Here is a 16,494-nt window from a genome sequence, read left to right as displayed (position 1 = left end):
CACACACACACCCCCGGCCATCCACGTGATGTAGAAGAACACGTGATTCCTCAGACCAGGCCACCTTCTTCCATTGCTCCGTGGTCCAGTTCTGATGCTCACGTGCCACTGTTGGTGCTTTCGGCGGGGTCAGGGGTCAGAGGTCATCTCTCTCTCTCACACACACACACACACACACACACACACACACACACACACACACACACACACACACACACACACACACACACACACATCTGTGAGAGTGTCCAGTGGCTCCAGCTCTCTCTCTCTCTCTCTCTCTCTCTCTCTCTCTCTCTCTCTCTCTCTCTCTCTCTCTCTCTCTCTCTCTCTCTTGCTCTCTCTCTCTCTCACACACACACACACACACACACACACACACACACACACACACACACACACACACACACACACACACACACCTGTGAGTGTGTCCAGTGGCTCCAGTTCTCTGCTGGTGCTGATAGGGAAGCTCGAGCTCAGTCTGCGGTGTTTCTTCAACGCGCTCGGGCCGGGCAGATGCATTCTGGGACGGATCCTCTGAAACCAGAGTCAGACACACACACACACACACACGCTTCCCGTTACAAGCCTGGCTTCCTGAAGCGGGATCATTTCACCCCAGCGGATCTGTGTCGTGTTAGTCAGGACAGCTTTTAGAGTTGGATGTCAATCACATGACCTGTGCTCAAATCAGCAACTCAGATCAGATTAATAATAATAATAATAATCCAATCCCAACCCAGTACAGTTCCTGAAGTGCTGGACCATATTCAGGACAACACTGGGCCAGGGTTGTGCTGTTGGCAGTGGAGGGGGACTGAATCTCAGTCCTTCAGTAAAAGTAGAAGAACTACAACAACAATCCTACTTCAGTACAAGTAAAAAAGTACTTGATTTTAAATGTACTTTTAGTATTAACAGTAAAAGTACTTGTATAACAATTTATTCTCTTAATGTCTATATTCTAATAATTAAAAAGAAGAAAACTGAATGGGTTGTGGCGTTTTAATGAAGTTAGGTTTGGGTTAATGTCGGCTAATCGTGCGTCTCATCTGCTGCCCAGTTTACACTCTGACAGAGTTCATCTGCAGAGTTAAATATCAATATTCAGAAGAGCATTTCCATCAGCTTTGGTGTATTTACATCTTCATATTTATGAGGATTAATCTTAAATAGAGGATATGCTTCGGCTTTCCTTTTATATTCTTAAATTTGATCAATACATTAAATTAGAATAACCATATATGGTTGTTAAATTAAATAATTTACACTGACAAATTACAACTGCATTAAATAATGTTATGCGATTGTTTTAACTATATTTATAATACAATAAGAAACATTTAAACATGAAACTGAACTACCAGTAGGTGGCGGCAGGTTGTAATGAGCGAGTCATTGAGTCGGTTCGTTCAAACGGTTGATTCGTTCAGGAATGAGGCAGTCGTTTACGAACAGGTCACTGAATCTTTGATTCAACCGATTCATTCAAACGCTGAATCATTCATTAACACACTATTGCTGTGAGATGCGCCGTAGTTCTGATGTGGAAATATGATCTGATCTTGGGAATATTTTCGCTGCTGTAATAGATGGTGAACAAAAGCAGTTTATATTGCATCTAAAATGTAAGTGACTAATTTTTAATGAATTGTTTATGGAGCTGTCATGAAATCAGTGTCACATTTTCAGTCCTGATGGTATTCAGGAAAACACACTCTTGGTCGTGTCATGTGATGATTTGTAACTGTATTATACGTTATCAAATATAAAAACCTTCACATGTTGAATATTTACTGCAGTATGTTACTGAGTTTCTGTACGAGCGGCGGTGGTTTGTTTCCATTTCTCCGCGATCGACGCTGCGCGCGCACCCGTCAGCCTATTATTATCCATTAATTATCCGAACAAACCTTCATCTCGAGCCCTAACTGATCAGAAAATGTAACGAAAATGTGAAGAAACGTTGTAGAAATGTAGTGGAGTAGAAAGTAAAATATTTGCTGCAAAATGTAACGAAGTAAAAGTAAAAAGTATGCACTATTGATACGAGAAAAATGTCCTTAAGTAAAGTAGCGATGTATTTGTAGTTCATCACATTCCACCACTGGTTACTGAGCGACTAACATCAGAATTATGATCCAAACGAACATGAATGATACAGTCAAATGATCTGAAAGATTAACAATTTCCAGCCAATAATCAATATTTACCTCATTTTCCGAGTCCTGATCATCTCCCCTTCCCTTTCTGCTGGATTTCACACTCTAAACACAGACAGACAGATTGATTAGTTAAATAAATAAGATAAAGTTAAACTTCTCTACAGAAAGTCTCACCTTGTCTTTCTTCTTGCACCTGTGCGGCATCGTGCGCGTGACAGGACCAGCGCGCGCTCTCAGGGGGACTGACATGAACACACGCACGTGCACGCGCTGACGGGCAGGTGCCAGTCACGTGACAGCAAACAGTTCAGACATTAGTTTATGGGTAAGTTATTGTAGTCATACATAATAAAGGCCTTTATTTGCTTCTATGGTAGTCACGATATTTAGTAAGTGAACAAAAAACCGATAGAATTAAATATAAAACTTAAACAAATTTAATTTGTTCAAGCAGTCTACAGAATTATAAGGATTATTATAAATGATTATTTCCATATGTGCGTGTTTATATTATTAATTTTATTGAACAGATGAACACAACAGAACAGAAACACAATCCAATTACAATAACAGTGCAAACATTTGAAATGCTAGTGGGATATAAGAAAATTATAGGAGTACATTAAAAAGTGTACATGCTTGCAAAATTCTAATAGCTTTGTTTCTTTGAGGGTAATATAGATTCACTATAATATTTCACTTCATTTTTAAATGCTATAAAACATGTTTTTTTTGCCTGAAAATGTACATTTGTGGATATGAAATTTGCCCATTAAATAATAAAATATATAAAATAAGTGCAAAGCTGTTTATCATTGGAGTGTACAAAAATGTCTAAAATAACATCTTTCCACTGTAAAATACATTTTTATCAACATTTTCAACAATAAAGTCAAGTACAATTTGCCCCCAAAAAAAGTCACATAAGAAGCAGTGCCAAAATAAATGAACAGCTGTCTCCGGCTTCTGCATACAGAAACTACAACTTACATCTATATCTTTTTTTAATTTAATTAAATAATGTTTAGCAGGGTATATTTTGTGGAGAAGCTTATTTTCTGCATGTAATTGGGTGTGATTCGCGCGATGACGCTTGCGCGTGTGACGCTTTTCGGCTTTCTGGGTAATGTAGTTCAAACGTCACGTTCTCTCATACGCTGCTCAGGTGGAAAAACTACATTTCACAGACGCCCGCGAAACAATAAAGTTTCCTGACGCGCTGGGCGCTGGTCATTCCGGTGATGCGCCTGAGTCCGTGAGGCAGTCTCTCTCACAGCTCACTCATCGGTTATTAACGGTTCTTTACGGTTGATTGTGTGGGGATATGTCTGACAGCGGCGGAGGCGAGGACGGCGGCGGCGGGATGGAGGTTTCGGCGGCAGTGCAGACGGTAGCGGACCCGTCGGTGCTGCAGAAACACATCCGCAAGCTCGTGCCCCTGCTCCTGGAAGATGGCGGCGACGCGCCCGCATCTCTCGAGAGCGCGCTGGAGGAGAAGAGCGCGCTCGAGCAGATGAGAAAGTTCCTGGCGGACCCGCAGATTCACTCCATCCTGGTGGAGCGGAGCGCGCTAAAAGGTTAAAGGTCACCTCAGTCACTCACGGGTCGATTTCGCGATTATTCGATGTCTGAGCCGCTGCCAAAGCGAATACTCGTTAATATGTTCGTTTTCTGAGGTAAAATGTCAACGATAAGTGATCGATACGCGTTCAGGGCGTGTCTGCTGCACTGCAGATCGCTGACGTCACCGCGCGGTCGATCAGTGACGTCACTGCGATGTCGATCCTTCGGTTTCGTATCATTTGCGTAAAAAAACAGAAACTTTATCTGAAGCTTCTGCCAGCCAGTAATCAAATTAAAGGGTTAGTTCAGCCAAAAATGAGATGTCTGTCATTAACTCCTCTCCCTAATGTCGCTCCACACCCGTAAGACCTCCGCTCATCTTCACACACAGTTTAAGATATTTTATATTTAGTCCGAGAGCGTATGCAAGTGTATGCACACTATACTGTCCATGTCCAGAAAGGGAATAAAAACATCATCACAGTAGTCCATATGAGACATCAGTGGGTTAATTAGAGTCTCTTGAAGCATCCAAAATACATTTGGGTCCAAAAATAACAAAAACTACGACTTTATTCAGCATTGGCTTCTCTTCCGCGTTTGTGTTCAATCCTCAAATAAAGATTCAAACGGTTATGAGTCAGTGAATCGATTCATGATTCGGATCGCCAATCCCACGTGATTTCAGCTGTTTGACACGCGATCCGAATCATGAATCGATTCACTGACTCATAATCGTTTGAATCGGTTATGAACCTGAACCTGTTTATATACGACTGCCTCATTCTTGAATGATTCAGTGTTTGAATGAATCATTTTGATGAATCGACTCAATAACTCACTCATTAAGACTCACCTGCTGCCACCTACTGGTGGTTTAGTTTCATGTTTAAACATTCTTTCTAAAATTTCTTATCCAAAAATACAAATCTCATACAAATCTCTTATTTAATGCGGTTGTAATTTTTCAGTGTAAATTGTCTAATCCGATTGGTAACAGCCCTAGAGTGTCTTATTTTAATTGAATGTATAGATCAAATTTAAGATTATAAGGTTAGGAGGAAAATGCGCTTTAAAAAAGGTAAACGTGTGCAGATTTCAGTATGCCAAAGCTGAGCGAACACTGGTGACGATTTAACTTCAGAATAAATTATATTGACAACACACAAAAAAAACTTTTTTCCAGACGAGCACATTTTTAATTTAATGACCGATTCTGCTGTCGGAATAAGAAGCAGATGAACATGCCTAATGTGGAGCCCTGTTATGAGAATAAGTCTGGAGAATGGGGGTCGTCTTCTGTTCGGGTGTATGCGGTAATCAATCGTCCTTCTGAAAGATTGATTCTGATCGTTATTCTGACGAGCTCCTCTGTGCTTTGGACTCAAGTTAACCCCGCCCTCGTCTCGCTCGTCCAATCACACGAAGCCTATTCACATCCTTTACTGTGGGATCCTTTATATCAAATGTTATTTACCAGAGTTTGTGCTTGTGATTAGACTCGAGGCTTTATCTGAAAAGCGCATTTCACAGCCCGTGATTTGACTCTCGTTTTCTCTGGAATTGCACAATCAAACACGGCCTAAACGCCGAGCCTGTGGAAGATCAATTCACTCTTCAGACCTTTAGGAACATCGGAGAAAACATGAAGGTATTCCAGCTCGTGTCCCACAGTCATCTCCGAGCGCAGGCGTATGACGCGTCTGCGAGGATCTCGAGAGGATCGTTTAATATGGAAAGCGGTGGAGTATCCCTTTAATAAGAGGTCATGTGGTCTGCACATCAACTCAGGCTCAGCGCCTCACTGTTAACTATACAATAAACAAACACAGAGACGGCACTTCTCAACAAATCAACACAACGATAGCAATGATATGATATATTGCCTCCAGATGAGGCTCGTGAGGTGTGTGTGTGTGTGTGTGTGCCACCTCGCCGTCACATGCTTCACTCACACTGGCTTGTTTGTTCTCGTTGAACACAGAGGATGTTGGCGATGAAGGCGAGGAGGAGCGCGAGTGCATTTCCTACAGCGTCAGCATCGACATCCACTACGGGCTGAAGTCCAACAGGTGTGTGTGTGTGTGTGTGTGTGTGTGTGTGTGTGTGTGAGAGAGTGAGAGGGCTGGTCCTGAAGAGTGTGTGTGTGTGTGCGCACTGCAAAAAATGCTCTTCTTATGCATTTTTTTTTTTTTCTTGTTTCCAGTCCAAATATCTAATTATTCTTAAATCATTATCCATTTACTACATGGGTAACATGACAAGATATTTTTGCTTGTTTTCTGAAGAAAAAAAGTATAAAAAATAAATAATAAAATCTAAATGAAGTGAGTTTTTGCTTAAAACAGGCCAAATGATCTGCCAGTGTAGCCTGAGGTGGTCATCCTCGGCTCTAGGCAGGATGTGAGTCTGATGCTCATTGGGCGGTGATTATGGGGCGTGTTTAACCCAACCAGGAAAGGCCTCGATTGGACAGACCGACAACCAATCAGAGCAGCGGAGCGACATCAACAGAGCTCAACTGCACTGTGTTGCCAAGTCCGCGTTTTTTCCGCGGGTTGAAGCGACTATTATGTGATATATAGACCCATGAGTGCGAACTTGAGCAGCAACCTTGCCAAAATAACACACGTTTACCCCCAAACGCCATTATTTCCCCAGAGAACCCCACGAGAAGCTGTTGTTTAGGGCTAGTAGTTGGCGGGTTTTGTTGTAAAAACTTGGCAACCCTGTCTGCACGCGCGCTGGAATACACGATCTTAGCCAGTGTTGTAAAAAAATAAAATAAGTTAATGATACACAGAGCACTGACCCAACATGATCATCATTACTGAGAGAAATAGTGACGGTGATGCAGATACAAACAAGCTCTCCGTTTAGTGAGAGTACTGACCCTGATGTGTGTGTGTGTGCTCTTCTCCTCCAGCTTGGCCTTGATCAAGCGTACAGGTGTCATCGACGCGGATAAGCCCATCTCCACTCAGGTGCGCGTCCTGACGCTCAGTGAGGACTCTCCGTACGAGACGCTGCACTCCTTCATCAGCAACGCCGTCGCTCCCTACTTCAAATCCTACATCCGCGAGTCTGGCAAAGCCGACAGGTAACACCGCTCTTAAAGGCACAGTGTGTAAGATCTGAGGATTAAACACACCGCTCTTAAAGGCACAGTATGTAAGATCTGAGGATTAAACACACCGCTCTTAAAGGCACAGTGTGTAAGATCTGAGGATTAAACACACCGCTCTTAAAGGCACAGTATGTAAGATCTGAGGATTAAACACACCGCTCTTAAAGGCACAGTATGTAAGATCTGAGGATTAAACACACCGCTCTTAAAGGCACAGTATGGAGGAGTTTTTTTGAGAGAGTAAAAATGCAGAATGTTTCCTGTGATGGGTAGGTTTAGGAGCTGTGTGTGTGTGTGTGTGTGTGTGATGGGTAGGTTTAGGGGCAGTGTGTGTGTGTGTGTGATGGGTAGGTTTAGGGGCAGTGTAGGGGGATGGAAAATACAGTTTGTACAGTATAAAACCATTACGCCTATGGAGAGTCCGCATAAAGATAGTGAACTGTGTGTGTGTGTGTGTGTGGCTCAGGGACGGGGATAAGATGGCTCCATCAGTGGAGAAGAAGATAGCGGAGCTGGAGATGGGCTTACTGCACCTGCAGCAGAACATTGAGATCCCAGAGATCAGTCTGCTCATCCATCCCATCATCACCAACGTGGCCAAGCAGTGCTACGAGCGCGGAGAGAAGCCTAAGGTCACCGACTTCGGGGATAAGGTGGAGGACCCCAGCTTCCTCAACCAGCTGCAGTCGGGGGTCAACCGCTGGATCCGAGAGATACAGAAGGTTAGGATCGTCCATCTAAAGGCAGAAAAATCTATTTCTCAATTAAAATCTGGTCGATTCAGAATTGATTCTCAAACGCCACATATCAGGTTTTTTTTCATATTTATTTTCCGCTAACATTAAATCTAAGATTGAAGGGATAGTTCCCCAGAAATGTCTGTCATTAACTCCTCCCCCTAATGTTGCTCCACACCCGTCAGACCTCCGTTCATCTTCACACACAGTTTAAGATATTTTATATTTAGTCCGAGAGCGTATGCAAGTGTATGCACACTATACTGTCCATGTCCAGAAAGGGAATAAAAACATCATCACAGTTGTCCATATGAGACATATTTGAATCAATGAATGATTCGGATCGCGTGTCAAACAGCTGAAATCACGTGGCATTGGCGATCCGAATCATGAATCGATTCGCTGACTCATAACCGTTTGAATCTTTATTTGAGGATTGAACACAAACGCGGAAGAGAAGCCAATGCTGAATAAAGTCGTAGTTTTTGTTATTTTTGGACCCAAATGTATTTTGGATGCTTCAAGAGACTCTAATTAACCCACTGATGTCTCATATGGACTACTGTGATGATGTTTTTATTCCCTTTCTGGACATGGACAGTATAGTGTGCATACACTTGCATACGCTCTCGGACTAAATATAAAATATCTTAAACTGTGTGTGAAGATGAGCGGAGGTCTTACGGGTGTGGAGCGACATTAGGGACAGGAGTTAATGACAGACATTTCATTTTTGGCTGAACTAACCCTTTAATGTGATTATTGGCTGGCAGAAGCTTCAGATAAAGTTTCTGTTTTTTAACGCGAATGATACAAAACCGAAGGATCGACATCGCAGTGACGTCACTGATCGACCGCGCGGTGACGTCAGCGATCTGCAGTGCAGCAGACACGCCCTGAACGCGTATCGATCACTTATCGTTGACATTTTACCTCAGAAAACGAACATATTAACGAGTATTCGCTTTGGTATTCATTTTTGGGTGAACTAACCCTTTAATAAATATAATATAATGATTTGAAAACATTGCTAAAATGTAGAGTGTTTAAGCGTGACCTCTATGAAAGGGTGTATACAAAGAAACAGAAGAAACAACTTATGTATTTGAAATAAAAATAATAAATAAATGCTTAATTATAAATTTAAGTTGCGTCAGTTGCGCACTGCAAACGCATGTGTGAAATAGGGCTGGGTGAAATATCGAATATTAGCGATAATATCGCAATCATTTTGACGATGTAAAATTTGAAAATATCGTGTATAGCGAATATATCAAATTCAACATGCATACTTTCCCAAAAACATTGCCAGACCTCATATCCTGTGTGCTTTAATGTTAATCAAGCTACAATGAACAATAGTTGAGGGAGTTTGCAGTGAGTTATGTTTGTGTGAAATGAGTGTCTTTAATGAGCTCATCTGTGGTGTTTGAGGTTTGTGCTGTGTGTGTTTGCAGGTGACTAAACTGGACCGAGACCCGGCCTCCGGAACCGCGCTGCAGGAGATCAGCTTCTGGCTGAATTTGGAGCGGGCCCTGAACCGCATTCAGGAGAAGAGGGAGAGTCCGGAGGTGCTGCTCACACTGGACATCCTCAAGCACGGCAAACGCTTCCACGCCACGGTCAGCTTCGACACCGACACCGGTGAGGCGGCGCGTCAACTCGGCTTTATTTAAACAGCACACGTCCCATTGTTTCAAAGCAGCTTCACAGTGTGTATAATATGATGTCTGAGCTGTGCGGTGTCCAGAATAATAATCCTCCGCTGTGTGTTAATAGGCCAGAGGAGAACTGAGTCTGGTTTCTCTAAGGTTTATTTTTCTCCATCATGCCCTGATGGAGTTTCGGTTCCTTTGGTCACCTTTGGCATCTCTCCTCTGACCCTGTGTGTGTGTGTGTGTGTGTGTGTGTCTCAGGGCTGAAGCAGGCTGTGGAGACTGTGAATGACTACAACCCCCTGATGAAGGACTTCCCCCTCAACGACCTGCTGTCGGCCACTGAGCTGGATAAGATCCGGCAGGCTCTGGTGGCCATCTTCACTCACCTCCGCAAGATCCGGAACACCAAATACCCCATCCAGCGCGCGCTGAGGCTGGTGGAGGCCATCTCCAGAGACCTCAGCTCTCAGCTGCTCAAAGTGCTGGGCACACGCAAGCTCATGCACGTGGCCTACGAGGAGTTCGAGAAGGTACATCCGGCTCTCTCTCTCGCTCTCCTCCGCTCGCTCTCTCTCCTCCGCTCGCTCTCTCTCCTCTGCTCACTCGCTCTTGCTCTCCTCTGCAGGTCATGGTGGCGTGCTTCGAGGTCTTCCAGACGTGGGAGGACGAGTATGAGAAGCTGCAGGTGCTCCTGAGGGATATTGTGAAGAGGAAGCGTGAGGAGAACCTGAAGATGGTGTGGCGTCTGAGCCCGGCGCACCGGAAGCTTCAGGCCCGTCTGGACCACATGCGGCGGTTCCGGCGGCAGCACGAGCAGCTCCGGGCCGTCATCGTGCGCGTGCTCAGGCCTCAGGTGAGCATCTCACCGGCATTTATAATCGCATCAGTGTCATTATACAGATGCTTGTATTCCATAAGGTCCGTAAATTCAGATGTATAAGGGAATAATGTGACGTAAAAGATAAGCGTCAGTTGTCAGTACCATTTAAAAACCCTCTCCTGTGGCCCAGTGTTAATTTCGTTAACGATAATGAACAATATTCATCAACGGCAGATGTGTACAAGCTAAACTAATAGCTGATGACGAAATGCATGCCGACATTTAAAATACAGACTATAAAACTAGACTACAACTAACTATGAAAGACAAACTGACAAAAGGAGAATTTTACTCGCCCGACGGACAGCTGGAATAAAACATCAATAACAAAAAGTAACTGGGGAATCAACAAACAAGATTCCAGGTTTTATGGAGTCGAGGAGTCGATTTCATGGACTCCCACAGTGGGAGTCTGTAGTAAACATTTACTTTACATCAAAACAGGGTTAGAAATCAGACAAAATTGCTGTTGTTAAACACTTAAATTATTCCCCTCGACACAGTCCTAAAATCCTCTTATTAAAACCACACACTTTTAGCGTGGCCGTCCAAATTAGTCCAATTTAGCGATGACTTTCGTGGCTATAAACGTTTCTGTACCTATTGCCAAAATACATCATTTTACATAGGAAAACATCGCTTCATTTCATTCACTCCTTGCTAGTGCACTCAACCGCCATGCACTTTAGATGAGTAAACGAGCGATTTCGGACAGCAACAGAGTCGACACTCGGGGGCTATTCAGAGCCGAGGAATCCACTCTCCCCATCACTAATAATGGTGTAATATATAATGAGCTGAAGGTGGCGCTGTTGATGCTCGAAGAGAAATCACAACACATGAGCTGCTCACACTGAGAAACTGAGCTAAACATTCAACATGTGCAGTTTATATATTTATAACACACAGTTAAACATCACATGACCAAGAGTGTGTGTTCCTGAACACCATCACCACTGAACACGACGCTGGTTTCATATGACAGCTCCTTAAACGATTCATTAACGTCAATCACTTACATTTGAGACGCAATATTGACTGTTTTTGTTCTATTTCAGCAGCGAAAATAGATCATAACGCGTCTCACAGCAACAGTGTGTGTTACTGAAATCAAAGATTCAATGACCTGTTCACCGGACCGTTTTCTGGGAAAAAATATCTAAATGAAGAGGGTTTTTGCTTAAAACAGGCAAAATGATCCGCCAATGGGGTGAGAGAAATAATCTGATTTCTGATTGGGACAGAAACAAGAAACACGATTTCAATCAGAAATAAGATTATTTCTCTCACCCCATTGGCAGATCATTTTGCCTGTTTTAAGCAAAAACTCATTTTGATTTTCAACAAAACAAGCAAAAATGTCGTTTTACTGGTCTAGTAAATGCGTCTTGATTTAAGAACTGTTAGATATTTAGACTGGAAACAGGACAGAATTATAAAGTAAGAAGAGCATTATTAGCAGTGTGCTCCTTTTACTGGCCTGTTTTTTTTTTCCATCTAAAATGCAAACATAACTTTAGTTTTGTCTGATCTTTGCAGGTGTCGGCCGTGTCCCAGCATGCTCAGGGTGAGACCGCAGAGCCGGCGGATTTAAAGGTGGCTGAGGTTCTGTTCGACGCTGCGGACGCCAACGCCATCGAGGAAGTCAATCTGGCCTATGAAAACGTGAAGGAAGTGGATGGGCTGGATGTGTCTAAAGAGGGGATGGAGGCGTGGGAGGCGGCCATGAAGCGCTACGACGAGCGCATCGACCGCGTGGAGACTCGCATTACGGCTCGCCTGCGCGATCAGCTCGGCACCGCTAAAAACGCCAACGAGATGTTCCGTATATTCTCCCGATTCAACGCGCTGTTCGTGCGGCCGCACATCCGCGGAGCCATCCGCGAATATCAGACGCAGCTTATTCAACGCGTCAAAGACGACATCGAGTCTCTGCACGATAAGTTTAAAGTGCAGTATCCCCAAAGTCAGTCTTGTAAGATGAGCCACGTGCGAGATCTGCCTCCGGTTTCAGGCTCTATAATCTGGGCCAAGCAGATCGACCGCCAGCTTACGGCCTATATGAAGCGCGTGGAAGATGTGCTCGGAAAAGGCTGGGAGAACCACGTGGAGGGGCTGAAGCTCAAGCAGGACGGCGATAGTTTCCGCGCCAAACTCAACACGCAGGAGATCTTCGACGATTGGGCTCGCAAAGTGCAGCAGCGAAATCTAGGCGTGTCCGGCCGAATCTTCACCATCGAGAACACGCGCGCTCGCGGCCGCACCGGCACCGTGCTGAAGCTCAAAGTCAACTTCCTCCCCGAAATCATCACGCTCTCCAAAGAGGTTCGCAATCTAAAGTGGCTGAGCTTCCGCGTTCCTCTGGCCATCGTCAACAAGGCCCATCAGGCCAATCAGCTGTACCCGTTCGCCATCTCGCTCATCGAGAGCGTGCGCACCTACGAGCGCACCTGTGAGAAGGTGGAGGAGCGCACCTCCATCTCGCTGCTGGTGGCGGGGCTGAAGAAGGAGGTGCAGGCGCTGGTCACCGAGGGCATCTCTCTGGTCTGGGAGTCCTATAAACTCGACCCCTACGTCCAGCGGCTGGCCGAAACCGTCTTCAACTTCCAAGAGAAGGTCGACAACCTGAGACCAGAAAAGATTAGAGCACCAATCAGGCGTTTGGACACACACACACACACACACACACACACACACACACACACACACACACACACACACATTCTTTATTAGCTATATTTTTGACTACACTGCAAAAAAGTATCTAAATATTCTTAAATGAAAACGCATTTACTCGATCAGTAAACTTACTTAAGATATTCTTTCTTGTTTTCTGGGGAAAAATAGCAAAATGAGTTTTTGCTTAAAACAGGCAAAATGATCTGCCAATGGGGTGAGAGAAATAATCTGATTTCTGATTGGGACGGAAAAAAGAAACAAGATTTCAATCAGAAATCAGATTATTTCTCTCACCCCATTGGCAGATCATTTTGCCTGTTTTAAGCAAAAACTTGATTTCCACCCTAGAAAACAAGCAAAAGTATCTCCTGTCGTTTTACTGATCTAGTAAATGAATCTTGATTTAAGAATTGTTAGATATTTAGACTGGAAACAAGAACAAAAAACTAAAGTGCAGCATTTACTGTCTATGGAGCGGTCAGAGAACTCTGGTCCAAGTCTGTGTCCACGTTTATGGTAATGATAGTTTAAAAGAAGCTAATAATTGATATCAGCAAATCTGAATCTTTCGTTGCAAGAGCATAAGTTCAGTGGTGTGTGTGTGTGTGTGTCCTCACGCCGGTGGTTGCTTTGACAGTCAGGATGAGCAGAGATGTGAATGGTGTGTTGAATTGTGTGTGTTTGACGCTCAGGTGGATGATCTTCTTCTGATCGAGGAGAAGATTGATCTGGAGGTTCGTTCCCTTGAGACCTGCATGTACGAGCATAAGATGTTCACGGAGATCCTCAACCGCATCCAGAAGGCTGTTGATGACCTTAACCTGCACTCCTACTCCAATCTGCCCATCTGGGTCAACAAACTGGACATCGAGGTGAGTAGTGATGGCGAAGTGAAGCTTTCTGAACCAGTGAAGCTTTCAGCACAGTTGTATCAGAAAAAGGTTCATTACTCGAAGCTTTTCAAGTCAGAGCTCAACGAGGACCTCTGCTGGTGAAAGTGAGGGAAAGCGCTGTCGCAATGTTTTGCAACCGACGCATTATCTAAAAGCAAAAAGTGAATTAATGGATTGATTAATGAATTAATGAATTAATCAATATATTATATATGACATTATATGACACAATCTGTTCCATTGCATACTCCTAGTAACTTAAACCAATAAAGATATGATTTTGTATTGTGAATGTGAACATTTTTCCTGTTTGTAAACAAATAAAACTCACGAATAAAGTATGCTAAATAAATGCATGCACACAAGGAAAAACGCACACACTTTCACATGATTATAGAAGGATAGGCCTATACTTGTCTCTAATGTATGAAGTCATAGGCTAGTGCGGATTAAATCAATAAATAAATAAATATATGCGGCAGAACAAAAGCCAAATAAATGATCAACCTTATTGGGCGAAATCAAATGAAAGTGTTCCCACATTTCAGAACGCCCTCTCTTTGCAGCAGGTTCCATAACAAACTCGCGCAATACACAAACCTGCTCAATGCAACGCAATACACCTCAACAACCCACAAGGGGCCGCCCTGTGCCGCGCATTTTTAACCCTTTCTGAATCGGTCACGTGGGTGTTTGTGAAACGAAGCTTCGGACGTCATTGGTCACGTGGTTTTGATAGAACGAATCAAGCATCGATACAAAGCTTCACAGAAAATGGTTTCATTTTTTTGACACGCGCTTCGGAGCTTTGGTGTCACTGTTAACATCACTAGTGATGAGTTTGCTGGACGGCAGAGGACGCGCACTGCAAAAAGGGCTTTTCTTACTTGGTATTTGTCTTGTTTCTAGTCAAAATATCTAAAATTCTTACATTTAAGAAACATTTACTAGACAAGCAAAAGTAATTGTCTTGTTTTGGGGGAAAATAACTCTAAATGAAGAGAGTTTTTGCTTAAAATAAGATAAATAATCTGCCAATGGGGTGAGAAAAATATCTTTATTCAAACAGAAAACAAGATTTTTCTCACCCCATTGGCAGATTATTTATCTTATTTTAAGCAAAAACTCTCTTCATTTTGAGTTATTTTCCCCCAGAAAACGAGGAAAAATATCTTATGTTGTATTACTGATCTAAAATGGTTGGACTGGAAACAAGAAAAAATACTAAATAAGAATTTCTGCAGTTTAGGGTGTAATCCACTCTGTGTTCCTCCGCAGATTGAGCGAATCCTCGGGGTGCGTCTGCAGGCGGGACTCAAAGCCTGGACGCAGGTCCTCCGGGGACAGATGGAGGACAAGGCTGATGTGGACATGGACACGGAGGCTCCGCAACTCAGCCACAAACCTGGAGGAGATCCCAAGATTAAGGCAAGCTTTGAGCTCATCTAGTGCCAGCTTCTCCAGCGCTTCATACAGTACAGATCGTCTCGAAGAGCTTCACAGAGATAACGGACAATAACAGAACCAGCAAACTACAAACACTCAGTATTCACATCAATGCATCTATGCAGTCACGCTAGTTTTTAATGAACGTATTGTTACAATATTGCATAATTTTATTAAAAGTAACTAATTATGTTCCTTTTTAATGAACGTAAGGTTACAATATTGGGTAACTATAAAAAGTTAGCAATTAGTTACTTTTTATCAAAAATAATGTTACAGATCTGATTCAGATTTAACTTCTGGCTGAACTGCTCTCTTTGCCCAAACAGAATGTCATCCATGAGTTGAGGATCACGAACCAGGTCATCTATCTCAACCCGCCCATTGAAGATTGCCGCTACAGGCTTTACCAGGAAATGTTTGCTTGGAAGATGGTCATTCTGTCTCTGCCCAGAATCCAGAGTCAGAGATATCAGGTGTGTGTGTGTGTGTGTGTGTTTGCTCTGCATGCGCGCTCCGCTCCCACACCTGCGCTAACGTTTGCTCTTTAAACAGGTGGGCGTTCACTACGAGCTGTCCGAAGAGGAGAAGTTCTACAGGAACGCTCTGACCAGAATGCCTGATGGTCCATCTGCTCTGGAAGAAGCTTATAATGCGGTGAAGGAGAACGTGTCCGAGGTGGAGCAGTACGTCAAGGTAGAGTCTTCCCTTTGGATGAGCGGCTGCACCATTAATCGTGTTCGTTAATCTTGATAACGATATCTGCTTCGATCGGTTGACTTTAAACAATCGTCACGATATTGGCCCGCTCGTTATTCATCCTTAACACGTTTTTTCTTTGGGGTTTGCGTGATCTTGCATTGGTAACGAGCCTCCGCTAGCAGTCATGCTTGGGGTTGCCAGATCAAAAGAGCTTAAATCACTCAAACAGAGCTTTATCCCTTCAAAGGATATACTTTTTCCTGGTGTTTTACTTAATCTTTGCAATCTGGCAACCCTCTGCACGCGCTCCTCTAGATGCGGAAGAAGCGCTGATGATGGGAAATCAATCATGCGCTGGAGTTTAGCGATTAAGGGTCACGGCCAGTCTTTGTTTCTTCTCAAGCCAGTTTCTTTTTTTTGTGACCACTGCAAAAAAAATGCTTTTCTTATTTAGTATTTTTGTCTTGTTTCTAGTCAAAATATCTAAAAAATCTTACATTAAGAAACATTTACTAGACAAGTACAAACTATTGTCCTGTTTTGGGGAAAATAACTCAAAATGAAGAGTTTTTACTTAAAATAAGATAAATAATCTGCCAATGGGGTGAGATTTTTAGATGTTTGGACTAGAAACAAGACAA

At 43.3% G+C, this 16,494-nt stretch overlaps 1 protein-coding gene and 1 long non-coding RNA gene across 3 annotated transcripts in view; one reads left to right on the top strand and one right to left on the bottom strand.

Annotated features, from left to right (window-relative positions):
- Nucleotides 1-417: 417 nt before the first annotated feature.
- On the bottom strand, nt 418-2,396 carry LOC137090834 (uncharacterized). Its single transcript, XR_010907985.1, has 3 exons — nt 2,343-2,396; nt 2,217-2,270; nt 418-540 (listed from the first exon to the last, which is right to left on the bottom strand). It is a non-coding gene; the product is annotated as an uncharacterized lncRNA (long non-coding RNA).
- A 992-nt stretch (nt 2,397-3,388) lies between these two features.
- dync1h1 (dynein, cytoplasmic 1, heavy chain 1) overlaps nt 3,389-16,494 on the top strand; it is a 109,998-nt gene continuing 96,892 nt past the window's right edge. For both annotated transcript variants that reach the window (XM_067454810.1, XM_067454809.1), the window contains exons 1-12: nt 3,389-3,745; nt 5,716-5,803; nt 6,658-6,831; nt 7,325-7,580; nt 9,053-9,239; nt 9,512-9,783; nt 9,879-10,106; nt 11,673-12,749; nt 13,505-13,684; nt 14,984-15,133; nt 15,481-15,627; nt 15,707-15,847. In XM_067454810.1, the coding sequence (XP_067310911.1) occupies nt 3,493-3,745; nt 5,716-5,803; nt 6,658-6,831; nt 7,325-7,580; nt 9,053-9,239; nt 9,512-9,783; nt 9,879-10,106; nt 11,673-12,749; nt 13,505-13,684; nt 14,984-15,133; nt 15,481-15,627; nt 15,707-15,847 (3,153 nt within the window). In that variant the 5' untranslated portion in view covers nt 3,389-3,492. The remainder of the gene's footprint in view (nt 3,746-5,715; nt 5,804-6,657; nt 6,832-7,324; nt 7,581-9,052; nt 9,240-9,511; nt 9,784-9,878; nt 10,107-11,672; nt 12,750-13,504; nt 13,685-14,983; nt 15,134-15,480; nt 15,628-15,706; nt 15,848-16,494) is intronic.

This window comes from Pseudorasbora parva, chromosome 10 (assembly GCF_024679245.1).
Source record: "Pseudorasbora parva isolate DD20220531a chromosome 10, ASM2467924v1, whole genome shotgun sequence".
NCBI classification, from domain to species: Eukaryota; Metazoa; Chordata; class Actinopteri; order Cypriniformes; family Gobionidae; genus Pseudorasbora; species Pseudorasbora parva.
Note: the sequence above shows the minus strand (reverse complement) of the source record. Positions and strands in the feature narration are given on the sequence as shown.